Raw genomic sequence first — 27,124 nt, 5'->3', positions numbered from 1 at the left:
ATAATGACTAACTCTTAGTTAAACTGATTGTTATGCTGCTTTTCAAAGTTGCACTGATTTTTCTGCTGGGGGACCGAGTTCTCAATAGTAAAAGATAACTGCTGGTTATCCTGTTCACTTAGATGTTTAGGATTCCCAGAAGTACTGTCAGTGTACACACTGGTACTTCTCATGCCACAATACTCATGTCAAAATTAATAACTAAATTAGCAGTTAAACTATTTAGCTGTGTGGTTGAACTAATTCAGTAGACCAGAAAATTTCAGAAATTCTAGGGCAGTGAGAAATTATAATTAAGGGTGTGTGAAATTACGCTTGGATATTTTACCGCACCCACATGGGTGGGGTAAGATGTGCCATGCCAAAGCTACTAGAGACGTTTTGTACTCAAACAAACAAAACACATAATTTCCAGCCTTGACTCAGTGTTCAGATTTCAGAGATGCCCTGTAAGTCCCAATCAGAGCTAATTTTAAGCTTGAAGCCAAGTCAAGGATCCAGGATGCCGCAAACATCGCCCTGTCATTCGGTGGCCGCACTCTTCAAGAATAGGTAGTTAAACTCCTCTGAAGTAGTAGAACAAGGGTGGCGGTGACCTACAGTCCATCTGGTTGCTTTCCCCGGATGATACAAAGGTCCTGGCAGCCCCATACAAGCAACAAGATGTCCAGTCTGCTCCCTGCAGGGGAGAAGGGTCTGCCAAGACCCCAGGCCACAGCTAGAGGTGGGCTTCCCTGAGGTCCATGTGCTGGACTAACTTGTCGCAGAGTGCCCAGGGAGGGATCTTCTGCTTCAGTGGGCTTAAAAAACCTAGCCAGGACCAGGGTCAAAGCTCTGGTGGACCCCAGGTTAAGAGCCCCAGGGCCTGAGGTTCATGCGCCGTCCCACTGTGTCCCAAGTGCCCTGGATGGGGTCCAACCAGCCTGGGACATGGCTCCCCCATTTGGGTGGATGAAGAAGCTCTGACCAGGCCATGATTCAGAGCTGTGGCTAACCCGGGGGTGAAAGCTCTCAGTCTAGGGCTCTATTCTTTGGCCTGCCATGTTGTAAAGTGCACAGGACGGGATCCCTCAGGCACCAGTAAGGCTCACATGCTTGGTCAGGTTAGGAAGCTATGACTGGGATGCAAGCCAGAACTCTGGCTGGCCTGCACGCTGAAGCCCCCACCCAAGGGCTTCATCCTCTGTACTGCTGAGTCATAAAATGCCTGGAACCGGCTACTGCAGGCGCCAGGAGTGCTCACTTGCTTGGCCAGGTTAAGAAGCTGTAGCTGGACCCTGGTTCTATTGGCCCAGGGGTGGAAACTTCTGAACCAGGGCTCCATTCTCTGGCCCCTCATGGCGCTAAGGGACCCTGGTGGGGTTACACGGCCACCGGGAGGGCTCCCTTGCTTGGCCAGATTAAGAAGCTCCGACCAGGTCCCAAGTCAGAGCCCTGGCTGGCCTGAGAATGGAAGCCCATGTTCCAAGGCTCCATTCTCTGGCCTGCCATTTGTCAAAATGCCCCGGAGAGGGCTCCGCTGCACCGGATGGACTCCACTTCTTGACCAGGTTAAGAAGCTCTAGCTTAGCCCTGGGTCAGAACCCCAGCTGGCCAACGGGTTGAAGTCTCTGTTCCTGGGCTCCATTGTTAGTGCCCAGGATAGTGTCCTGCAGGCTCTAGGAGGGATGCCCTACTGAGTGAAAAAGCTCTGACTTGGCCTCAGGTTAGGGCTCCGGCTGGCCCTGAGGTGGATGTCCTAGCCCAGAGTCCCCTACTTGAGCCCGCTTGTGTGGCAAAGTTTCTGGGACAGGGTTCCAGGAATCCAGGGGAAGTTCCCCTGCTTTGCCATGGTGAAAAGGTGAGCCTGAGCTCTAGCTTAGAATGCCATGAGGCCCCCACAGCCTCATGCCTGAAGCCCAGCTCGGGCTTGGAGACCCAATCCCAGGAGGCCACTGATCCATTCAAGAGCTAGCAGAATCTGATTCATAAGATAAAATGCAACCACAAAGAGTCCTTCAAGCCTGGCCATCTTGTCACTCTCAGCCCAGGCATCCTGTTGTGCATGCACTAAAAATGAATGATGTGCACAGATGGTTGCGCTTCCCTGGAAGTCCCAGTGAGAGCCCATTTGACTTCTAAAGCCCATCTAGGATTTGTGTGGATGTTACCCTTTGTCACTCAGTGTGCGATGATTACAAGAAAGACAGGTGTACTTTAACCAGTACATGCTCTACAGTATAACTCTGTGAAATAAATGTCATCCTCCGTTTCTATAAGCAAATTAGGATGCTACTGTTTCTTCTCCATTTGGCTTGTACTCTTGAACTCTATTCCTTGTGTCAGCTTAGTGCATTAAAAAAAGCAGATTATGAGGATAATAGAAAGATGAACAATAACATCAATAAACGGTGGGCCATCTTGTAATGGCTTTTCTTTAAATGAAAGGAAAACCACTTCACGATGGTTAGGCCAAAAGCCTGCATGCATTCCACGACAATCTTGCAATGATTGTTCTTAAAGTAAAGGAAAAATCATTACAAGATGGATATCTCGTATGCCTGTAAAGGCATAATGGATCGCTTGCAATGATTTTTATCTAGTCTTTTGAAAAGTATTCCAAGATTGCTGCAAAAGGAGAACCTGCAAACTCAATGCCCATCTTATGATCATTCTTTTTTAACTAAAGGAAATCACATTGCAAGGTGGCCACTATGTATGTGTGAATGCACGGCCAGTCATATTGGAATGGTTTCAAAACATTTTAAGATAGACAGCGACTGATCCTGGAATGGGCTGTAGAAGGAGCATGGTACATCCAGGCTGGGAGAGGGGAAGGTCTTTAATTTTTTTCAGTGAACAGCGGGAGCTGAATGGAGCAAGGGAGCAGAAAGCAACATAGAGAGGGAGAGAAAATATTCAGTCTGACGTCAGCGATTGAAGACTACATTCATCCAATAGAAAAACTAAAATCGAAATGCACCTTGGCCACACAAAACACAAGAATGGGGAGGAAAGCCATTAAATCAGGAATAGAGAAGTGAGATAGACAGGATGCTTTTGACTCATGAGCAAAGTATGGGTGAAAAGCCAACGTAAAGTCCATATTAGATACAGTAGGTCTGTTAGCCAATATGTGGGTGAAAGATAATAAGCACTGTGAAAACATATCCTCCAAGTTTAAATGTCTGCTCCAGGCATAAAAATATTTTACTGCATGCATGGGATTCAATGCATGTTAAATTAGTTAAAAATGAAAATAATGGCTAATATGTTTACCTTGTCGTAGTCAGAATAATAATCTTCACACTCTTGAATGAAAGATTGTACTGTACTGATGAGCTCTCCTCTGAAATTGGGCTGCAAAGTGACTAGTTCGTTCTGCACTTCTATAGCTCGTACCAGCAGTTTCTCCCAAGTATAGCGAAGAATGTCCACTTTCTCTGTCTCTTCCTTTGCCACTAGAAGCTCATACTTATTTAGCATGGCATACGATTCCTATCAAGGCAAAAGGAACACCACTACTATTCAGATCTCTGCAATAGTGTACTCGAGCACCATCAAAGACTTCAAAACATAAAATGCATCACATACTTGTAGGTCAGAGTTAGCCTTATTGTTAAAGGCAATGTTTTTTTTCTAGACTGATATGCAAGGATGTTAAGTATTCTCATTGCTTCAGCAAATAACAAAATCTTTAGCAAAAAATAAACCTACGTCCACCTACTAATCTAGAACTGTTGCCCATTTAGAGATCTCAGATGTAGGCAGTGCTTGTGAGCGTGTATCAAAATAGAAGTCATGAACGCCCAGAAGCATTCAGCAGCATGAGATCTAAAATTAGATGTTTGAGATGTGGTAAAAGTACACTTGTGAATGAAGGTGCACAGTTACATTTTTAGATACTTATAATGCTAGTAAAGACGTTCATATTACATTGTTGGCTCTGAATCACCGTGTCTGTCATTCCTAATTTAAAGATTTCAGATGAAGCCAAAACTCAGCCTCTTAACGAGAATAATTTATTTTTAATTTTCTGCATTTGCTGAAGCTGGTGTCCAGCACCATAGGTACCTAGTTGAATCTATGAGTGCTATTTGAGAACTGGGAAACTAGACATAAAATACATTTTGTTGAATGTGAAGCAGAACTATAGTAGTAGCTGTCACATATCACAACATGCTATTCACTAACATAAGGGCAGAGACCTCAGCCTCTAATCTCTTTTCTGATCTCTGCACACAAACACCTATGATTTAGCAGTAACTGTGGCAGGGACAAGAGGGAGTGGCTGGAAAATGGGCAATACTTTTACAAATACAGTTTGAGAGATGTTTAGGGACATTTAAGGAGGGGGTTGGGGAGGGACAGGCTACTACAAATATCCACTCACAAACCGCAAATGAATAAGCCCATTGGTATTCACAAACTACACTTTACAGTTATTACAAACTCAAAGGTGTCAAAACTAGCACCCCTCCTAGTCACTCAGAGATACAGCAACATTGCCATCGAAAATAGTGTAGGGTGGGACTTACAACAAAGCCCAAATAGAACTAATGTTAAGTAAGCAAAATTAATTCAATAGTTGACATTTTATATTATAATAATTATTTATCTAAACTAAAAATACAGAGTGCCACACTGAAAAAAACAAAGGTTACAGGGATATTATAGTTAGGTTCTGAATTTACTCGTACAAAACCCTAGAAATTCACCAGTTATAGTTATCTCAGTAACTATAACTCATGCCCTAGGGTAGATAAAAAATCGCGCCCCGGGATAAAGCAGGAGCCGGCCATGCGGGGTGGCAGTCCCCAGGACCATCAGTGGTTCCTTGAGCGTGCCCCCCTCCTCCCCCCAATATAAATAGCCCGAGGAGCCGGTGGTTCTTGGGGCAGCGGAGGAGGGCCAGATGCTCGCCCCCGCATCCATTTAGTTTCAAGCCCCAGGGATATGGCTGTCGCCGGCGTTGCAAGGGTGGGACAGTTCCCAGCACTGAATTTCCTTAAGGCCCCAGGGAGGTGGCTGTCTACGGGGCTGCGGGGGGGGGGGGGGTTCCTGCATTTTATTTCATTAAGGCCCTAGGGAGGTGGCTGTCCCTGAGGCTGCTGAGAGGGGGGAGGTGGGGGGGGGAACGAAGACCTGTGCATTCTCTTTCATTAAAGCCCTAGGGAGGTGGCTGTTACTGGGGCTGGGCCAGATTTTATTTAAACATGATCCTAACTATAACTATAACTACCTAGTGGCAATCGCCACTAGGTAACATATATATATACAGATATATATATATACATATATATATATATATATATATATATACATACATGCACACACACACACACATATATATAATATATATATATATATATATATAATATATATATATATATATATATCTATATATATATATATATATAGTGACCAGAGAAAGGACTTTTTTATAAAAAAAAGTTCCTTAATAACAAATGTCCGCAAAACATTGCAGAGCTGCTTTCCCTGTTTCATTGTCAGAGTACTGAAAGTTTCACAGCGTTTGGTCACGAGGAGGCCTAGAAAAAAAGGGGGTCCGAAAATGGGCTTGAAATCCAATGCATTTTACAAAGCCATTTGTATTTCATGTAGTGCGAAAAGGGCCAGCTGGATTTTGCTGAAATTTTGCCGGATTAGATATTAGGGTACACAGATGCTTTTTTTGGGTACTGCAAGTAAGTGGAGTAAGTACTTATTAAGTTATAAGGTTTTTAAACTTAGTGATATCTTGTAGCACAATACTATTACAAGTATCAAGGAAGCCCAAAAAATAAATTAGACTGCATATATAAAGTTTCAGATTTACTACATGAACAACTGAAAACCCATTTATGATCACATGCTAATAGAAACCTATAAACAGATACGTAACAAATAGAATATATCTTAATCTACATAATCTTTCTTTGCATGCTCTCTGTCTCACAAAATAAAAATGGCCCTGTGACAGGTTGGTGCAATGAGGGCAAGTAGTCAGTGGCAGATGTGATATTGAATTTTATCAGATTTTTAGTTATGTCTCATACAGTTCAGGTTTTTCATATGGATGATGAATGTCTCTTTTATTCTTCTCTTCGTCTTCTCATTACAGGGCTCCCAGGAGGCGCATGTGGGAACAAGAAGGAAAGAAATACGGGTAAGTGTTTGGTCCTTAGCTAGGTTTCTATTCCTTCCCTATAGTTATTCTTTTCTCTCTCTTTCTCTTCTTCTGCCTCTTTCTGTCCTTTTCTATATCTGTCTGTCCCACCTTCTCCATCCCTGTGACCTGTTCTATTGGTCTCCTCTTTTGTTCCTCTCTTCATTCGTTACTTCTCTTGTGGGGGCGCTTTGGGTTTTCCTTTCTATAGCTACATCCAGTATTGCCCTCCGTTTATACCTTTTTCCTTGCGCTTCTTCTCTTAGGGTTTCTGTCTGGGCCCGTGTTCCTTCCTTTGTTCCTTGTATCTCGAACAGCCCCTCCCTTTTAATGCCTCTTTGCCCTGTCCCATGAATCGGCTGGGGTGCCCGTCAATAACCTGCAACCATGTACTGAGTTCCCTCCTGTTTTGATTGACCCGCTCCCTTTTAAACCCCAGTACACAAAAAGAAAACAACAAAATAATGTATCCGCTCTTCCTGATTCCCGCTGCTGTCCTCGCATCCCCTTCTCTCCCCCCCTCCTTTTAGTACACTCACGCACCTGAGGTGGCCAAGCTTTCCCTCAAGCGTGGCCGGAGCTTGCGCTGGGTGCCTCCTGTGCCTCAGACTCTTCAGACAGGCCTTCGGTTTGGTAGTCAGTCGCCACGAAGCCTCCTTCTCCTTGATCGCCTCTGGTAACGATTCTCTTCTCCACGCCTGACTCTCCGCCGCCGGCATCCATCCCAGTGTCCCCCCTTTTACGCCTGAGAAAGGCGCGCAAAGGCTGCTCCTGCCCTGCTACACCCGGAAGTGAAAAGGGATTGGACGTTGCTTCATGCTCTTCCGGGTCGGAAGAGGCAGTGGCAGTTTCCTCTCGGCACAACGGGTCCGCTTGCTGTAGCAGCGGTCCATCACAGTCACTCCCCTAGCATGTGGCTGATAGAGCCACTCCGTAGCAGGATAACGGGACAGGAAGTCAGCATTGAGCATGCGAGAACCAGGGGCATGCAAGACCTGGAAGGAGAAAGGTTGAAGTGAGAGGAACCATCTGAGAACACGAGCATTAGTGTCTTTATGTTGAGCAAGCCAGGTCAGAGGGGCATGACAAAGGCCAGGTCAGAGGCTGCCCTGACAAATAATAACGCAGGGATTCTATTGCCCATTTGATAGCCAGGCACTCCTTTTCCAGAGTGGGATAGTGACGTTCCTAGGCAACAGCTTTCAGCTGATGTATACAATAGGGTGCAAGGAACCTTCCTCATCTGCCTGCGACAGTACATCACCTAGTCCCACATCAGATGCATCTGTTTGAACCAGAAATGGTTTGGCGAAGTCCGGACAACAGAGGACCGGTTCAGAACTTAGGAGGTCCCTGAGTGTTTCAAAGCTTTGCCTTTCCACCACAGAAAGGTTGACCAGACGATTGGGTTTGGTTTTGATTAATAAATCTGTGAGGGGTCCTGCGAGTGTGGAAAACTGAGGTATAAAGCGACTGTAGTATCCTACCATTCCTAAGAAGGCTTGGATGTCTTTCTTGGTTTGTGGGAGTGGTAACTGTGTAATGGCTTGGATTTTCTCTACTTGGGGTCGAACCCTCCCTTCCCCTATGACATACCCTAGATATTTAATGACAGTATGACCCAATTTACATTTATCTGGATTTGCAGTTAGTTTGGCTTCACGTAGGGCTTGTATTATGTGACGTAAATGTTCAAGATGTTCTACCCAAGTGGAACTATACACGACAATATCATCCAGATATGCAGCCGCATACTTATGGAAGGGTCTAAGAATCATACCAATGAGGAGTTGAAAAGTAGCAGGGGCCCCGTGAAGACCAAACGGCAGGACTGTAAACTGATAAAGGCCGGAGGGAGTATCAAATGCAGTTTTATCTCTGTCCTCTGCTCTAAGGGGAATCTGCCAATATCTTTTGGTCAAATCTAAGGTGGCCTGTCCTAACCGTTCTAACAGTTCGTCAATGCGATGCATGGGATATGAATCAAAATGGGGTAATGCGTTGACCTGTCTAAAGTCAATACAGAATCTGGGGCTCCCATCAGGTTTTGGAACCAGGAACACTAGAGAACACCAGGGGCTGGAAGAGGGCTCGATTATACCAGCGTTTAACATGTTTCCACTTCTCGTTCCACTATCAGTCGCTTAGCCTCAGGAATCCTATATGGCCTTTGGCGGGCTACTTTAGTTCCTATGGTGCGGATGTGGTGCTGTATCAACGGGGTGCAACAGGGTACTTTAGAGAATACGTCCAGACCCGAACGGACTAGACGTTGAAGTTGTTGGGTTTGTTCTTGGGTGAGGGAGCTGTTCATCAGGGGTAGTGGAGTCTCCTCCTGACGGGGATCCGGGCCTTGATATATGGATATGTCTTGGTCCGTTTCAGAAGTAGCATAAAAAGAGGAGTGGGACTCAGATCTCTCATTCAATTTTTTTAATAGGTTAATATGATGAATTTGTTCTCTACCCGTCTCCTGAGGTATCTCAATCTTATAGGTGGTGGGGTTGATTTTTTTCTAATACTGTATAGGGAATTTGCCAACGCGCAAGGAGTTTATTTTCACTGGTGGGTAATAATACGAGTACCTTATCTCCCACCCTTAGGCTTCGGGGTGAGCTATGGGTGTCATAGTAGGCTTTCTGTTTGGTCTGTGCCTCTCTTAATGTTTTGTGGGCCTCTTCCCATAGATTGTCTCTGAGGTTTTTAGTGTATGTGTGGAGATCCTTCACCTCCTCCTCCGATTCCTCCCACTGTTCAGCTAGCATTTCCAGAAGGGTGCGTGGTTGCCGGCCAAAGAGTAACTCAAAAGGGCTGTGCCCAGTGTCGGATTGTCTATGGGTACCCAAGACATATAGGACTAAAGGTAATTTCTTTTCCCATTCTCTTCCTGACTCATTGATGACCTTCCGTAATATTGTTTTTATGGTTTTATTATATCGTTCGACTAAGCCATTCGTCTGTGGATGATATACGGAAGTACGTGTCTGTTGTACCTCCAGAGTGTGACATATTTCGGCCATAAGGCGGGACATAAAAAGGGTTCCCTGATCAGTGAGGATCTCTTTAGGAAACCCTACTCTTGAGAAGAACTCAATCATGGCCTGGGCTATGGTTTTCGTATTCATGCTGGCAATGGGTGTGGCCTCAGGGTATCTAGTCGCATAGTCGACCAGTACCAATAAATATTGGTGTCCCTTGACAGATAGAGTCATGGGTCCCACAATATCCGTACCCACCCGTGTGAATGGAATGTCTATTATGGGTAGCCATCGGTTGGGTGAGGGGTTGATAAGCTGACGTTTCGGACACTTCTGACAGTGTTTTCTAATATCCCCGTATATGACTGACCAATAAAATCTTTGGAGTATTGCGGCCTCTGTTTTTTCCCTTCCCAGATGTCCTTACCCGCTATCCCCATGAGCCAAATGGAGGACCTGCTGTCTATGAGTTTGGGGAACTACTAACTGAGGGGGTTTTCTTGGATTGCTAGGACAGGTCCTACACAACAGATCATTGGTGATGGAGAAAGTGGGACCTACTGATGGTTCGTCCAGGGCTAACGCATGATGGCAGGCGTTTGTCAAGTTGGGGTCTTCCCGTTGGGCCTGACGAAAACTACCTGCTGCTGTCAGCACCGCCATGGGTATGTGGGAAGTGTGAGTGGAGATGTCATTGTGCGCATTAAAACAGTGGTGACGCTGTTCTCGTTTTTTCTTCCTGCTGAGTTTCTGTCTATCTTTGGGCGCTTCTAGTTCAGAAGAGACAAAAGGCGTTTCTTCCCACCAAGTAGTAGTGGGATGTTCCCAACATTCCTCACCATCTGGTCTCCCTTTGCCTTTACCAGTTCTCTCTGTGCCTTGGGAGAACATCAGCAAGGACATTGTTACTAACCTTCCTACAAGTAACAGGCTTACTACTATCTTAGTGGTAGTGGACCTTTTCTCTACATTGGCTCACTTCGTATCCTTATCCAAACTTCCTTCTTCCCAGGAATTAGTAACAATATTTATCCAGAATATCGTTCGGCTTCATGGTCTTCCAATGGTGATCATTTCTGACCAAGTTCCACAAATTGTGACAAGATTTTGTCAAGGCATCTGTGCAGCTCTCCAAATTGATCGCCATCTATCCTTAGCCTATCAGCCTCAGATGGGTGAACACAAAGAAAGAACCTACCACACGATAGGGCAATATTTAATGTGTTTTTTCTCCTATATGAACAGTGATTGGGTACAGGCTCTAGTTATTACCGAGTTTGCATATAATAACAGTGTTCACACAGCTACTTGTATTTCTCCCTTTCGCTATAATCATGGTTGACACCATAGATATATGCCTATGACGTTGCCATCTGCAATCAACATGCATGCAGTAGAAGAACACCTAAGGACTTTACAACAATCCTGGATTACAACCAAACAGAATTTACTTACACTCCAAAGAACTCTTGAAAAAACAAGCAGACCAACATCGTAGTGCTGCCTCAGCCTATTGCATTCGGGATGTGGTCTAGCTAGCCGCTAGAAGTCTGTGTCTAGGAGGCCCTAAAAAACATCAACCCCGACATGGGGGCCCATTTTAAACTGATAATGCCATAATTCCTGTGACAATGCAACTGGTATTATCCAGCGAATATCGGGTACACTCTGTTTTCCATACCTCCCTCCTAAAATCTGTATCTTCCACCCACCCAACTCGACCTCCTCCACCTTTGGTAGTGTGTAGTCACAAAGAATACAAGCTCCAACGTATTTTGGTTTCAAGAAGACTATGTGGGAAATTACAGTACTTGGTGGATTGAAAGGGTTACTTGCCCACTGAAAAGGTCCTGTGAACCTGCAACCCATGTTGATGCTCCCCGTTTGGTGCAACATTTCCTTGTCCGTTATCCTGATAAACCAAAATCAATTATTTGGCCTTTGGGGGAAAGGCTGTGAGTAATCACCCAATAAGCACCATTCTTTTGTGGCATTTCTTGTGGCGATCCTGCATTCCATGCAGGATTTTAGTGACGGGTTCCTTTTGCCATACTAATGGCTGACACTCGAGATCTCGCAAGATCTCAAGCAGCCTCAATAGTTTGAGTGTAAACCATGGGACGTGGTCTGCAAACACCACGTCCCTTCCTCTCAAAACCACTTGGTTACTGCTGTGCTGGAGTGTCCTTTTTGCTATGGCCCCTGCTCTCGCCCTCTTGCCTCCCCCTTTTGTTTTCATGCAGTTTCTCTTGTTTGCTCCTCTCCCACCACTTTCCCTACTCTCTTGTCACCTCCACTCCACCAGTTCAATGCTACAGTTTCAACGCTGGGGACCCTCTTCTACAATTCTTTGCCTCATACAATTACAGACTAAGAAAAAGAAACATGCCATCATTGTTTGATTCCTGGACATGTGCAATTTTCCCAGTAAAGGTCAGTGCACTGAACCAGAGGACATTTTTTTTTTAAATCTCTGCAACTCTTATGGTGACTTTTTTGAAGGAGCTTGCGATATGTAAAGAAATTCTTTTGTAATGCTTTGGATACAGACTGTAACTGAAGAACCCTGAGAGAGTCTCCTGGTTTGTTCTTTTCCCTCTGGATTCCATGCATAAGCCCTCATTATGACATTGGCGGAAAGTCCCGCTTACCGACTGCCGCCAATATACTGCGGTGGTATACCACTACCCATATTTTGACCCACACATAGCAGTCCGTCACTATACAGCCACACACACAAGTCCGCCAGCCCAAAGGTCAGTGATAAACTGGCGGTACCAAAACCCACACCGTTACGCCAACAGAACTATGGCCACATTATGACCCACAAATCACTGTGGTCGACATTCAACCGTGGTAAACCATTGGCGCTACATACATCCATGCTCAAAATACACACACCAATAAAGCACTACTACATTGGACAATTCAAACTACACACATCTGACACACATACACACATCACCCCCACGCCCCCACACCAGTATAAAACACACACACTACCCACAACCCTTTACGAGTCAAATAAATTGACAACAGAGAGAGAGAGAGACACAAAGAGCACCCACACAACCAGAGCAACAGAACACCATCACCCATACACCATCCACGCAACTCACAGCACACACCCCAACACATCACCCAAACACCCTCACAGACACCACTCACACTACACCCATGGCACCACAAAGACACCCCAGGTTCTCAGAGGAGCAGCTAAGGGTCATGGTGGAGGAAATCATCTGGGTAGAGCCACAGCTATATGGACCACAGGTGCAGCAGACATCCATTGCAAGGAAGATGGAGCTATGGCGGAGAATCGTGGACAGGGTCAACGCTGTGGGATAGCACCCCAGAACAAGGGATGACATCAGGAAGAGGTGGAACGACCTACGGTCTCCATCTCCTATTCATCCTCAGCGGTTGTACTCTAGGGGGCAAAACCATGAGCATGTGGTCGGTTTCTGACATTTCCTCAATGTACAATGCACTGCATGTTGTGACAGAAACAGTATGTTGATGTTTAGCCCCAAAATGTGCTTATGCCTGCTGTGATGCATTTAGGTGCCATGACCTGCAACCACCCCCTAAAATGGGAGATGCCTGTCCTGTGTGGATGGACAGGTGGAAATGAGGTAATGCCGCTGACGTCATGTGCTGTTGCAGGAGGCGGTTGAGTACCACAGTGCAACTCCTCATTGGTTAACATTGGGCCCTAAGGGTTACAGTAGTCAATGGTGATGTATGCCGGCGGTGACGGTACACACCTCCGTGGATGTGACCGTCATTTTCTATCTGTTCACTCACTTGCTACCTGACCTTCAACAGGAGAGGACCTACACTGCAAGTACTGCTGTGACCTGTGTCTGGAACCGACCATGGCTCGAGTCACTGGGGAAAAGGATCCTGCCTTCAACGCTACAGAGTTGGAAAGACTAATAGTTGGGGTCCTACCCCAGTATCGAATGCTGTATGGGCCCCCCAGACCAACAGGTGAGTACACTGTGAGCACGATGCATGGGGCATGAATGCATGGAGTGCTGTCTGTGAAGGCCTTGTGTAAGGGGGGAGTGGTTGAGGGGTCCTGGGCAGTGTGCTGCATGTATGGTGGGCAATGTATGTGCATAAGGGGATGGGAAGGATATGGTGGGCCATGACTGTAACAGACCGGACGGTATCACTGATATCGTTTTCCATTTTAATTTTTCTGCAGGTCTGCGCCCATCAGAAAAAGGGTATATGGTGTGCCATCGCAAAGGATGTGCGGACCCTGGTGGTCTACGGCTGGTGGAGCACCCACTGTCTCAAACGGTGGGAGGACCTGAGGTACTGGGCAAGGAAGATGGCAGAGGCCCAGCTGGGGATGGCCTCCCAACAAGGAAGGGGTGCCCGTTGAACCCTGACCCCCCCTGATGTTCTGCATACTGGTGGTGGCCTATCCAGAGCTGGATGGGTGCTTGAGGGCATCAAAGCAGCCACAAGGGGTTGAGTACAGTACCCAATATAGTATTTGCGCGTGGTGGGGTGGTCTCTGGGTGGGGGATGTGCGCCTGTTGGTGCTCCTAGGCCAGGCCCGACATTGCAGGGTAGGTTCCATGTTGGGCAGGGGCTGAGGAACTCCACCTTCAAACAAACTAGTGGGCATCCACTACTGGGCAGGGCTCTGTGGGTCTCAGGTATGCTGCAACTGGCGTAGGTATTACTGTCCATGGCCTGGTGACTAGCATTGTGACTGGTAGTGCATCGCCTAGGGTGTAGGGCTATCCCCTGTGTGTACGCCAACAGTGATGTTATTGCTGGCATTGACCAAGTGTATCCTCTGTCTCTCCCCCCACCTTTTTGTTTTGTCACCCTGTCCACCCTGTCCTTCTGTGCATTAGTATAATCTGGCGGAGAAGCAGAGGCACCGGCGACAGAGGGAGCAGCATCCCACAGAACCCAGTAGACTGAATGCACTGACAGTGAGAGCACCATTGGGACAGAGGGCGAGGGGAGCACCACGGCGGAGACAGGAGGGGGCAGATCTGAAAGTGATCCCTCCTCCAATGGAAGCTCCCTAGTGGTGGTGGATACCGGTGGCCACCCCAACTACAGGTACAGCTGCCACCCCGTACCAGGCACCGTCCCCCCAGCCTGCCCCTCAGTGAGTTTCCCGTGCCCGGTCACCTAGGAGGGTGGGCATCTCCTTTGCCCCAGGCACCTCAGGGTCTGCCCTAGTTAGCCCTGCTGCCCTGAGTGAGGAGGCTATTGACCTCCTGAAATCCATCTCTGTTGGGCAGTCAACCATTGTGAATGCCATCCAGGCCCTGGCAGGGCATTTGCAACACACAACTGCATTCCTTGAGGGCATTCACTCTGGCGTGGCGGCCCAACAGTGATCACTCCAGGCTCTGGCCTCCTCCCTGATGGCAGCCATCATTCCTGTCTCTAGCCTCCCCCCTCCAACTTCCTCTGCCCATTCCCATTCCCCTGAACCCCAACCGATACCAAGCACACATTCAGACCAGCATGCACCCAAGACAACACAAAGAAGTGGCTCAGGCTAACACAGGCACCACACATCATCCCACAGGCACTCACACAAACACCATCCAGATGCAGAAATACCAACATCCACTGTGGCCCCCCTCCTCCTCCTTGTCCATCTCCCTCCCAGTAGCATCTACACTCACACCTGCATGCACTACATCCACACCCACTGCCTCCATCACCATCATGCCTATCAGTCCACACCCCTCACTGGCAGTCACCACCCCCACACCCATGCTCACGTCCCCTGTGTCCTCTCCCGCTGTGTCTGTGCCCCCTCCTCCCATAGTACCCAAACGCAAGCACTCAAACAACCAACAGCCATCCACCTCACTACAGCATCCAGCCCATGCACCTGCACCCAAACACAGCAGACAGACATCTCCTACAACCACTCCCTCTTCCTCCACCTCCAAACCTTCACCCTCTTCCCACCCCAGTGTCCATTAGAAGCTTTTCATCTCCACCTTTGACCTCTTCCCTACCCCCACCATCCTTCACATCGGGCCAGGGTGGGCAGAACCCAAGCCAGCACCTCAGCCACCCAGTCCACTGCCACTGTAGTTTCGGCAGCTATTTCAGGTGTGAGGGGCTCCAAGGAGACACCCATCAGCACTGGCAGTGTGCCTGCACCAGCTGCCAAGGGGAAGGGCAAGGATGTACAACCAGCTGTCAAGGGCAAGGAGGCACCACCACACGGCAAGGGAAATGGGGCACCTCCACACGGCAAGGGCAAGGGCAGGGAGGCACCACCACACAGCAAGGGGAAGGAGGCACCACCAGCTGCCAAGGGCAAGGTCAAAGGGCCTGCCTCTGCAGGCAGGGGGGACAGGGGGCCTGGTGCTGTGACAGAATCTGAGCCCCCAACACCAGCAATGGTGCTTCAGCCATCCGAGGCTGCAGGGGAAGGGCTGGAGCCTCCCACCACCACTGGCAGCACCGCCACCTGCACCGCCACCAGCACCACTGGCAGCAGCAGCATCCCCAGTGGGCAGCCATCCGAGGCTACAGGGGAAGGGATGGAGCCTCCCCATCACTGGCAGCACCGCCACCTACACCACCATCAGCACCGCCACATGCATCGCCACCAGCACCACTGGCAGCAGCCCCAGTGGGCAGCTGCCCGAGGCTGCAGGGGAAGGGCTGGAGCCTCCCCACCCCCCTGGCAGCACCGAAACCAGCACCGGCACTGCTACCACTGTGCAGCGTCGACGCCGGCAGATGGACTGTAGTCCTGCCTTCATGGAGTGTTATGCATCCTGCCCACTGCAAATCTTGTGGGCCTGACACCCAGGTGAGATACTGTGACCTTGCACTCCCAAAGATCTGCATCACAGGGCACAAGGCCCCCTCCAGAACCAGTGGAAGAAGGAATCCACTCACCCCCTCCTTGCCAGGATTAAGCACACTGGGCACAAAGCCCCCTCCAGAACCAGTGGAAGAAGGCATCCACTTGTGAGACTGTGGCTTTGCACTCCCCAGGACCAAGCAGTGGGCACACCACCCACTAGAGAGACTGTGGCCTTGCACTCCCCAGGACCAAGCAGTGGGCAAACCACCCACCTGAGAGACTGTGGCCCTGCACTCCCCAGGACATCGCACAGGGCATGTACCCCCCTCCAGGACCAGTGGTGTTGTACCATCTTCCAGCTGAAGTACCCCCCACTCCACATCCCCCTGAGGTGCCTGTGTATTTTCAACCTGATGCCCCAGCAGTGTTCTTTCCATGTTGATGCAGGAGTGAAGTGGGGCCTTGGCCTATGTGATGTGGCCCTGTGGCCCACGGACATATGGACTGGGAAGTGCCCCTCCATTTGTATAGCTGTAAATACTGTTTTGAATTTTGAAGACGTATTTCTAGTATTTTATATTATTACACTTATTTTTGTCCTTGCATTATTCCTGAGGGGTACTTGGTGAATGTATAATGTTGTTGCATCTGTTTGTGTGTATGGGGTGGGGGTGTTGCATGTGTGTGTCACTCTCTTTTTCCTCCCCCCTCCCCTGTGTGCTAGGCGGCAGTACTCACCGTGGTCATTGTCGCCGGCGTTGGTATTCCTGGTGTAGGAGGAGGTAGACTAGCATGGGGAAGATCTGCAGTTCGGGGTCCATGGCGTTGTGGTTGTTCCGTGAGCCTCCAGAGGTGAGTCCTTTGGCTTCTAGGATCTGTTTCCGCTGTGCTTTTGTTGTCGTTGGTACCGCCCCAAAAAAGGTGGCTGAGAGGCCTGTTGTAATACAGTGGGCGGAACCTTGTCTTCTGCCTGGCTGTTGGTGGTTACCGCCGCTGTGCTTGTTGCTACTGCCGTGGCGGTCAGTGTGTTAAAGTGGCTGTCTGTCTGTGTTGGCGGATTCCGCTGTGGTCATAATTCGATTTGTTTTTACCACCGGCTTGTTGGCTGTATTACAGTCGCTCTATCACCATCCGCCAGGGTTGTAATGAGGGCCATATTATTTTTAACCATGAAAGGATGTAATTAAGAGGTAGTCATCCCGAATTATTTAGGCTAGTTGTAGGAGGCTGGCCTGGTTTGTAGAGGGTACCCTAGGTACTTACACCTTATACCAGGGTCCAGTTATCCCTTATTAGTGAAATGTATTCAGTGTTCTAGCAGCATAGGCTGATAGAGGTAGCTGTAGCAGAGCAGCTTATGCTGAACTAGGAGACATGCAAAGCTCCTGCAATACCAGTATAGTTACACAGTACTTATACACAATAAAAAACAATACTCAGTGTTACCAAAAATGAAGGTTCTTTATTTTAATGACACAAGGCCAAAAATATCTTAGAGGCAATACTCCTTCTGGAGGTAAGTATTATACACAATATATACACTAGAGACCAAAATCTGGTAAGTAGTCACAGAATAGTGCAAAGAGTAGCAAATACCATAGAATGCAATACGAAGGAATAGGCCTATGGGCAACACAAACCATATACTAAGAAAGTGGAATGCGAATCATGAATTCCCCCCTAGGCAAGTGTAGTGTGTAGAGGGGCACCTGCAGTGTAAGAAAACCACAAAGGTGAGTAAAATACCCCACCCCAGAGCCTGGGAAAGTAGGAGTAAAGTACAGCAAGTTTCCTCAGGACACACTACAAGTCGTGATAAGAGTTATTGCAAGAACCAAGCAAGACTGCAAGCAACAAATGGTGGATTCCTGGACCTGAAGACCTGTGCAGAGAGGAGACCAAGTCCAGAAGTCGCAGAAGATTAAAGGAAGGACAGGAGCCCCTGCCAACCTAGAAGATGATGCAAAAGAGGATTCTCCGGTTAGAAGAAGTCTGCAGAAGAGCACCAAAGAAGATGGCTGCGGGTTCCTGCATGATGGAAAGGATGTCCCACGTCGAGATGTTGATGCAGGCGAGATGCAGCACTGGAATTGTCCAACAAGCTTTGGTTCAAGCAATGTCATGGTTTGTGCGCTGCCTGGACCCGGGGGGACCTGGGGGCCTCAACTCGAACCGAGGAGGCAGAGGGGGCTCCCAACACTGGAGGGAACCCACAGATGACTGGGCAGCACCCACAGACGTCCCAGGACACGGGGACAGGGAAGGTGCAAATTGCGGTTGCTGCAGCACTATAAAAGAAGGTCCCACACCGCCGGAGAACAACTCAGCAAGTTGAGTGTCACAGGATAGAGTGCTGGGGACCTAGGCCACGCTGTGCAAAAAGTATTCTTGCAAATAGTGCAGAGAGGCCTCAGGAGCTAGAGATGATGCGGTGCACAGGGGTACTGTTGCAAACCGGGAAGGCAAGCTCTTACCTCTGCTAAATTTGGACAGCTGGACCTTAGGACAGTCTGGGTAGAAGAGGTCCACCACCTGTGTTCCAGGGAGCACACTCGTCGTCAGGAGAGTAGTCCCAGAGAACCGGTCATTGTCTTAGAAGGTGCCTGCTGGAGCAGGGAAGGGACTCCATCACTCCACGGGCGATTTCTTCAGTCCTTCTGGTGGAGGGTGAAGACAGGGATTCCTCTGAGCGTGCACACCTTGTAAACTATTACAGTTGCTGGCTGGAGCTGAGGTTGCAGAGTCACAGTAGCCTTCTTGGATACTTTGTTGCAGTTACAGCGGTTCCTGTAGCAGTCTACAGTTGATCCGACGGTCAGAGGATGAAGCAGAAGTTGCAGAGGATTCCTGGTGGAAACTTGCAAGCTGAATCTAAAGAGGAACCCACAGGAGAGACCCTAAATAGCCCTGAGAGGGGGATTGGTAACCTAACCAGGTATGCACCTGTCAGGCGGGGTCTCTGACGTCACCTGCTGGCAGAGGCCACTCACAGATATCCAGAGTGTCCCCACACCTTGGAAAACAAGATGGCTAACGCCAGGGATACACTGGAGGAGCTCCGGGCACCATCCCTGGGGTGGTGATCGACAGGGGAGTGGTCACTCTCCTTTCCTTTGTCCACTTTCACGCCAGAGCAGGGACTGGGGGTCCCAGAGCCGGTGTAGACTGGTTTATGCAAGGAGGGCACCATCTGTGCCCTTCAGAGCATTTCCAGAGGCTCTAGGAGGCTACCCCTCCCAAGTCTGTAACATATATTTCCAAAGAGAGAGGGTGTAGCACCCTCCTCCCAAAGGAAATGCTTTGTTCTGCCTTCCTGAGACTGAGCTGCTCAGACCCCAGGAGGACAGAACCCTGTCTGTGAGGTGGCAGCAGCTGTAGCTGTAGCTGCAGTGCAAGCCTCAGAGAGCTGGTGCAGCAGTACTGGGGTCCATGGTGGAGCCCCCAGGATGCATGGCATTGCCCCCCCAATACCAGATTTGGAATCTGCGGACAAGTCCATGATCTTAGACACTGTACATAGCCATATTCAGAGTTACCATTGTGAAGCTACATATAGGTATTGACCTATATGTAGTGCACGCATGTAATGGCGTCCTTGCACTCACGAGGTCTGGGAAATTGTCCCTGGACAGCGTGGGGCCACCTTTGCTAGTGCAAGGGTGCCCTCACACTTAGTAACTTTGCACCTGTCCTTCACGAATTGAAGGTTAGACATATAGGTGATTTATAAGTTACTTAAGTGCAGTGAAAATGGCTGTGAAATAGTGCGTATACTATTTCACGCAGGCTGCAGTGGCAGTCCTGTGAAAGGATTTGCCTCAGCTCCTTACGGGTGGCAAAAGAAATGCTGCAGCCCATAAGGATCTCCTGGAACCCCAATGCCCTGGGAACCTAGGTACCATATACTAGGGACTTATAAGGTGGTCCAGAATACCAATTGTGTTAGAAATGGGGTTTTTGGTTGGCATTCAGGTTACCCCCTGTCCAAGCAAAAGCCCTCACTCTAGTCAGGGTAAGTCACACACAATCCAAGATTATCCTATTCCCACCCTCTGGTAGCTTGGCACGAGCAGTCAGGCTTAACTTACAAGGCAATGTGTAAAGTATTTGTGCAATAAATCATACAATACCACCATATAGCACCACAAAAATACACCACACAGTGTTTAGAAAAATATATAATATTTATCAGGATAATTGTAGGTCAAAACGAATAAAGTTGCAATGTGAATTTGTAGAGAAATCACTGGAAAGTGATATAAAGTGTCTTAAGTCTTTAAAAAGCAAACAAAGTCTCTTTCAAGCACAAAGTACCTGGTTTGGAGTGGAAAATCTCCTCAGAGGGCCACAGAAGAAGAGATACGTGGAAAAAGGGTGTGTGCGTCGATTTCTCCCCAGCACACACGGACTTGCGTCGTTATTTTTCACGCGGGGAAGTCGTGCGTCGTTTTCCGGCACGCGGACAGTCTCTTTCTGTGGATCGCGGTGATTACCAGATGTCCCGGGTCTGTGCGTGGATTTTCCTGCTTGTTTTCTGGCTGCTCGTCGTTCTGCGGGGCTGCGCGTCGAAATTTCGATCACACGGCAGGCATCGCGTCGATATCTCCTCTGGAGGTCGGGCGGTGTTGTCCTTGCGAAGCCGGTCGTCCCGAAGGCGTCGCGTCGATCAGCGTCGGTGTGCGTCGTTTTTCTCGCCGCAGAACAAGCTGTGCGTCGAAAATTTCAGCGCACGGAGCGTCCAAGTGAAAAAGAGAAGTCTTTTTGGTCCTGAGACTTCGGTGAACAGGAGGCAAGCTCTATCCAAGCCCTTGGAGAGCACTTTCACAGCCAGACAAGAGTTCAGCAAGGCAGCAGGCCAACAGCAAGGCAGCAGTCCTTTGTAGAAAGCAGACAGGTGAGTCCTTTGAGCAGCCAGGCAGTTCTTCTTGGCAGGATGTAGTTTCTGGTTCAGGTTTCTTCTCTAGCAAGTGTCTGATGAGGTAGGGCAGAGGCCCTGTTTTATACCCCAATGTGCCTTTGAAGTGGGGGAGACTTCAAAGAGTGGCTAAGAAGTGCACCAGGTCTCCTTTCAGTTCAATCCTGTCTGCCAGGGTCCCAGTAAGGGGTGTGGCAGTCCTTTGTGTGAGAGCAGGCCCTCCACCATCCCAGCCCAGGAAGACCCATTCAAAATGCAGATGTATGCAAGTGAGGCTGAGTACCCTGTGTTTGGGGTGTGTCTGAGTGAATGCACAAGGAGCTGTCAACTAAGCCCAGCCAGACATGGATTGTAAGGCACAGAAAGATTTAAGTGCAAAGAAATGCTCACTTTCTAAAAGTGGCATTTCTAGAATAGTAATATTAAATCCAACTTCACCAGTCAGCAGGATTTTATATTACCATTCTGGCCATACTAAATATGACCTTCCTACTCCTTTCAGATCAGCAACTACCACTTCAATACTGTATGAGGGCAGCCCCAATGTTAGCCTATGAAGGGAGCAGGCCTCACAGTAGTGCAAAAACGAATTTAGGAGTTTTACACTACCAGGACATGTAAACTACACAGGAACATGTCCTGCCTTTCACCCACACAGCACCCTGCTCTAGGGGCTACCTAGGGCACACATTAGAGGTGACTTATATGTGGAGAAAGGGGAAGTTTAGGCTTGGCAAGTACTTTTAAATGCCAAGTCGAGGTGACAGTGAAACTGCATACACAGGCCTTGCAGTGGCAGGCCTGAGACAAGGAAAAGGGGCTACTTAAGTGGTTGGCACAACCAGTGCTGCAGGCCCACTAGTAGCATTTAAGCTACAGGCCCTAGGCACAGAGAGTGCACATTACTAGGGACTTATAAGTAAGTTAAATAGTCCAATCAGGTATGATTCAAGGTTACCATGTTTTAAGGGAGAGAGCATATGCACTTTAGCACTGGTTAGCAGTGGTAAAGTGCGCAGAGTCTAAAAGCCAGCAAAAACAGTGTCCAAAAAGTGGAAGGAGGCAGGCAAAAAGTTAGGGGTGACCACCCTAAGGCTGTCAGGTTTAACATGTGTCCCCCCCAGCTGAAAGTGGGGAGAGCTACCCGACCTCCTGGGAGCTTTCATCGCTAAGGCAGAAGTATCTGGAGAGACCATCAGCATTGGCGTGGTCAACACCAGGGCGATGTTCCACCGTAAAGTCCATCCCCTGTAGGGAAATGGACCACCTCAAGAGTTTTGGATTCTCACCCCTCGTCTGCATGAGCCATCTGAGTGGCCTGTGGTCTGTCTGAACCCGGAAGTGAGTCCCAAACAGGTAGCCAGACCACAGCAAAAGCTTCTCTTTCAATAGCACTCCACCTCTGTTCCCGTGGTAATAGCCTTCTGCTAATAAACACTACTGGTTGGTCTAGGCCCTCCTCATTTAGCTGTGCTAGGACCGCCCCTATGCCATGCTCTGAAGCGTCTGTCTGCACGATAAATTCCTGGGAGTAGTCAGGGGCCTTGAGCACGGGGGCCGTGCACATGGCTTCCTTCAGGGAGTGAAAGGCTTTCTGACAAGCCTCTGTCCAATTCACCAACCTAGGTTGTTTCTTGGAAGTGAGTTCTGTCAAGTGTGACACAATGGTACCATAGCCCTTGACAAATCTGTGGTAGTATCCGGTGAGGCCTAAAAAGGCTCTCACCTCAGTCTGAGTTCTAGGTGGTTGCCAGGCCTTGATAGTTTCAATCTTGGCCTGGAGTGGCTGCACCTTGCCACCACCCACTAGGTGTCCCAAGTACACCACGGAACACTGCCCAATCTGGCACTTACTAGCCTTGATGGTCAGGCCTGCCTGTTGCAGGGCCTGAAGCACCTCCTTGAGGTGGAGCAGGTGTTCCTCCCAGCTGGAACTGTAGACAGCTATGTCATCCAGGTAGGCTGCACAAAAGGCATCCTTGCCAGCTAGGACCCCGTTAACCAACCGTTGGAAGGTAGCGGGGGCATTTTTCAATCCAAATGGCATCACCCGGAACTGGTAATGGCCATCAGGGGTTGAAAATGCGGATCTCTCTTTAGCCCCCTCAGTCAGGGCGATCTGCCAGTACCCTGAAGTAAGATCAAACGTACACAGGAACTTGGCAGCGCCCAGCCTGTCAACGGGCTCATCAGCTCGGGGGATGGGGTGAGCATCAGTCCGGGTGACTGAGTTGAGACCCCGGTAGTCCACACAGAACCGGAGTTCTGGCTTCGCACCTGGGGCAGTAGCCTTAGGGACCAACACCACTGGGCTGGCCCAGGGACTACTGGATTTCTCGATAACCCTTAAAGCTAACATCTTGGAGACCTCCTCCTTGATGCTGGCTTTCACCTTATCCGATAACCTGTAAATTTTGTTCTTCACAGGGAAACTGTCACCGGTGTCAATGTCATGAACACAGAGGTGGGTCAGTCCAAGAGTAAGGGAGAACAGTGGGGGGAGAACTGCTCCAACAGCTCATAGCAGTCTCCTTTCTGGTTTAGAGTCAGGGAGTCAGAGAGGATGACCCCCTTCATTTACCCATCACCTTCTTAGGCAGAGAGGAGGTCGGGGAGAGGTTCACTCTCCTCTTCCATTCCTTCATCTGTGACCAGAAGCATGTTGACCTCAGACCTCTCAAAATGAGCCTTTAGCCGGTTGACATGGAGCACCCTTGGGGGGTTCCTAGGGGTTTGGAGGCCTCCCCTTTCCGCTCCTTTACTTCAAATGGGCCAGACCAGCGGTCCTGGAGAGCTATAGGCTCTACTGGCTTTATTACTCACACTTTGTCTCCAGGTTGAAACTCTACCAGGGTGGCCTTCTGGTCATACCAGCGTTTCATTGCCTCTTGACTGGCCTCAAGGTTACTTTGGGCCTCTTTCCAGAAGCGGGTCATCTGGTTGCGGAGGGCCAACATGTAGCTGACCACATCCTGGGGGGGTGCCTTTGGAGCTCTCTCCAACCCCTCCTTGACAATGCTTAAGGGTCCCCTGACAGGGTACCCATAGAGAAGCTCAAAGGGACTGAACCCCACCCCCCTCTGGGGGACCTCTCGGTAAGCAAAGAGAAGGCATGGTAAGAGGACGTCCCACTTACGCCTTATGGCCTCAGGGAGGCCACCAATCATGCCTTTCAAGGTCTTGTTGAATCTCTCCACAAGACCATTAGATTGGGGGTGATAGGGTGTGGTGAACTTGTAGGTTACACCACACGCATCCCACAGAGACTTCATGTCTGCAGACATGAAGTTAGTGCCTCTGTCAGACACTATCTCCTTTGGGAATCCCACACAGGTAAATATCCCCATCAGAGTTCTGGTCACCACCGGTGCAGTTACTGTCCTCAGAGGGATTGCCTCTGGGTAACGGGTGGCATGGTCCACCAAAACCAGGATGAAACTGTTGCCTAAGTCAGTTTTGGGGTCCAATGGACCAACAATGTCGATGCACACCCTTTCAAAGGGGGTGCCAATGACAGGAAGTGGAATCAGGGGGGTTTTAACCCTTTTCCCTGCTTTACCACTGGCCTGGCAGGTAGGACAAGATCTACAGAACTTATCTGAGTTTGTCCTCATTCTGGGCCAATAAAAGTGGGTGACAAGCCTGTCAAAGGTCTTGCCTTGCCCCAAATGTCCTGCCAGGGGAATGTCATGAGCCAGACCCAGTAGAAAGGTTCGGTAACACTGGGGGACCACCAGCGTACGCGCTGCCCCAAAGGCCGGAACCTTAGGCTCACTGTAGAGGAGATCATTCTCCCAATATATGTGGTGATCGCCAGAGGCTTCACCTGCCGCCTGGTCTGAGGCTTGCTTCCTCAGACCCTCTAGAGTGGGCCATTCTTTCTGCGCCTTGCAGAATTCCTCCCTGGTGGGTCCACCCTCAACTTGCCAGCCAGCAAGCTCCGGTAGGTCACCTAGGGTGGCAATGTCTTCCCCAGTTGGTTCGGGAGCCTCCTCCTCAGCAGCCCGGTCAACCACTGCGGGAACTTCTGGGACCGGTTTCCCGCACCCCTTGCCCCTCCTCTTGGCAGCTCTCTGGGCCATTGTTCCAGGCTCTCGGTCAGCCATGGACCGTGTGGTCATGCAGACCCACTCAGGTAACCCTAACATCTCCAGGTGAGATCTGAGCTCCACTTCTTTCCAAGCAGTATGCTCAAGATCATTGCCTAACAGACAATCTACAGGCATGGCAGGACTCACAGCTACTTTCAGAGTACCAGAGACCCCCCCCCACTCAAGGGGAACCAGAGCCACCGGTAGGTGACTCTCACGATTGTCAGCGACTATGACCTGGTGGAATGTATTAGGGACTATCTGCTCTGTTGACACCAGCTGACTCTTGATAGTAGTCATACTGGCTCCTGTGTCAAGCAGAGCCTCCACCTTCTGCCCATCAATGGTGACCCACAGCCTGTACTTGGAAGTATTTTGGGGCATGTGGGCTTTGGGCACCATTTCTCCTTTTCCCAGGGACACTAGGGAAATCTCTACCTGTTCCCCAAAGCTATCTGGGTCCATCTCCCCCCGAGCGCTACACTAGTCAACCCAGGTGTCTGTACGGTAGTGGACGGTGCTCTCTTGGAGCACTGGGGGTCGCCTTTATAGTGACCATACTGGTAACACTCCATGCATTTGGGGTTGGATTTCTCTGACCTATCATATGTCCCTGGCTTTTTCCCAAATCTGGAAAAGGAATGGTTGCCACCCCCTCCCTGGGAATTCTTTTGGGGGCCTTTGGAGAGTTCCTTATCTGTAAGTTTATCTCCCCCCTCTTTCTTCTTTTGGGAACCCTGACCACCTTTGTGGGTGTCCCCCCCCAGGTACCTTCTTGGACACTCTTGTGCTAACCCAGAGGTCTGCCTCCTCAGCAAGCTTCCTGGGATCAGTCAGCTTACTATCCACTAAGTGCTGGCGCAACTCTGTAAAAGTAGTATTAAGCATATACTCTCTCAGAATCAAGTCATATAACCCTTTATAATCATCTACTTTGTTGCCCCGCACCCATCCATTTAGTGCCTTACTGGGAAAGTCAAAGAAATCTACCCATGTTTGTGTGGTTTGTTTGGTGCTGTCCCTGAACCTCTGACGGTATCCCTCAGGGGTCAGCCCAAACTTGGCAAGTAAAGTGGCTTTCTGAAGTGGGTATGTGTTTTGATCAGGTTGATCCAATGTGAGAAGTGTGTCCCTCCCCAATGGCGGCACATAACCCCACATAGCTACCCCCCATTGCCCTTCAGGAACCTCATGAGCCGTTAGTGCAACTTCATAAGCAGCTAACCATTTATCTATGTCATCTCCCACCACAAAACTGGGCACCACATTTTTGGGTATACGAACCTTCTTTGCTCCAGCAGGTCCTGTCTGTATGCTGTCACTATTATTGCTGGATTCAGACTGTCTCACCTTGATCTCCAGCTCCTTGAGACTCAGTTCATGAGCCAACAATAGTTTCTTTTCAGCCAAAGCTCTCTCAGCTTCCACCTGTTTGGCTGCTCTTTCAGCTTCAGCTTGTTTGGCTTCTCTTTCAGCTTCAATTTGTTGGGCTGCCCTTTCAGCCTCAGCTTGTTTGGCTTCTCTCTCAGCCCTTCTTTCCTCCTGTTGAGCCTCAATTTTCAGTTTTGCCATTTGCAATTGGAACTCCCTTTCCTCTCTCCTTTCCTCTGCGGTCAGGCTTTGCACAGAGACACTGCTCCCTGGTCTGGAAGGGGGCACAATTGCAGTGGTAACATCATCCACAGATAGCAACACATCCTCTGAAGGGCCATTTTCTGGCTCCTCTTCCTCATCATCCTCTTCTAAATGGGCTTCTGCCCAGGCCCTCAGCGCCACTTGAAAGTCCTCCTTTTTGGAGGCCCCTTGGGTGGGTACCCTCATTGCCCTGCAGAACCCTCTTAGCTGTTTGACCGTATAGGTATCCAACAGGACTAGGTCAAAGTCTCCCATTTGAGACCCAGTCAGAGACATGTTAAGTGAGGATTTAGTTTTTGAAAATTGTCAGGAAGAAAAAAAAATGAAATTTTGCAAAAAGAAATAAAAATCAAGTTGACCTTCAACTGTGGGTAGGTAGTGAAATACTTAGCTACTGTATGTCACTGCACAAACACAAGTCCTATCCTCACCGCTGATCACCAATGTTAGAAATGGGGTTTTTGGTCCCTGTCCAAGCAAAAGCCCTCACTCTAGTCAGGGTAAGTCACACACAAACCAAGATTATCCTGTGCCCAC

The 27,124-nt window shown here is 49.0% G+C and overlaps 1 protein-coding gene across 1 annotated transcript in view; it reads right to left on the bottom strand.

Moving 5' to 3' along the window:
* DNAH5 (dynein axonemal heavy chain 5) overlaps positions 1–27,124 on the bottom strand; it is a 4,110,061-nt gene that overhangs the window by 2,209,711 nt on the left and 1,873,226 nt on the right. Inside the window, exon 25 of the mRNA XM_069219645.1 lies at positions 3,259–3,477. Within this exon, the coding sequence (XP_069075746.1) occupies positions 3,259–3,477 (219 nt within the window). The remainder of the gene's footprint in view (positions 1–3,258; positions 3,478–27,124) is intronic.

Source organism: Pleurodeles waltl, chromosome 2_2 (genome assembly GCF_031143425.1).
Source record: "Pleurodeles waltl isolate 20211129_DDA chromosome 2_2, aPleWal1.hap1.20221129, whole genome shotgun sequence".
Classification (NCBI taxonomy): Eukaryota; Metazoa; Chordata; class Amphibia; order Caudata; family Salamandridae; genus Pleurodeles; species Pleurodeles waltl.
This window is presented reverse-complemented; position numbering and strand designations above follow the sequence as displayed.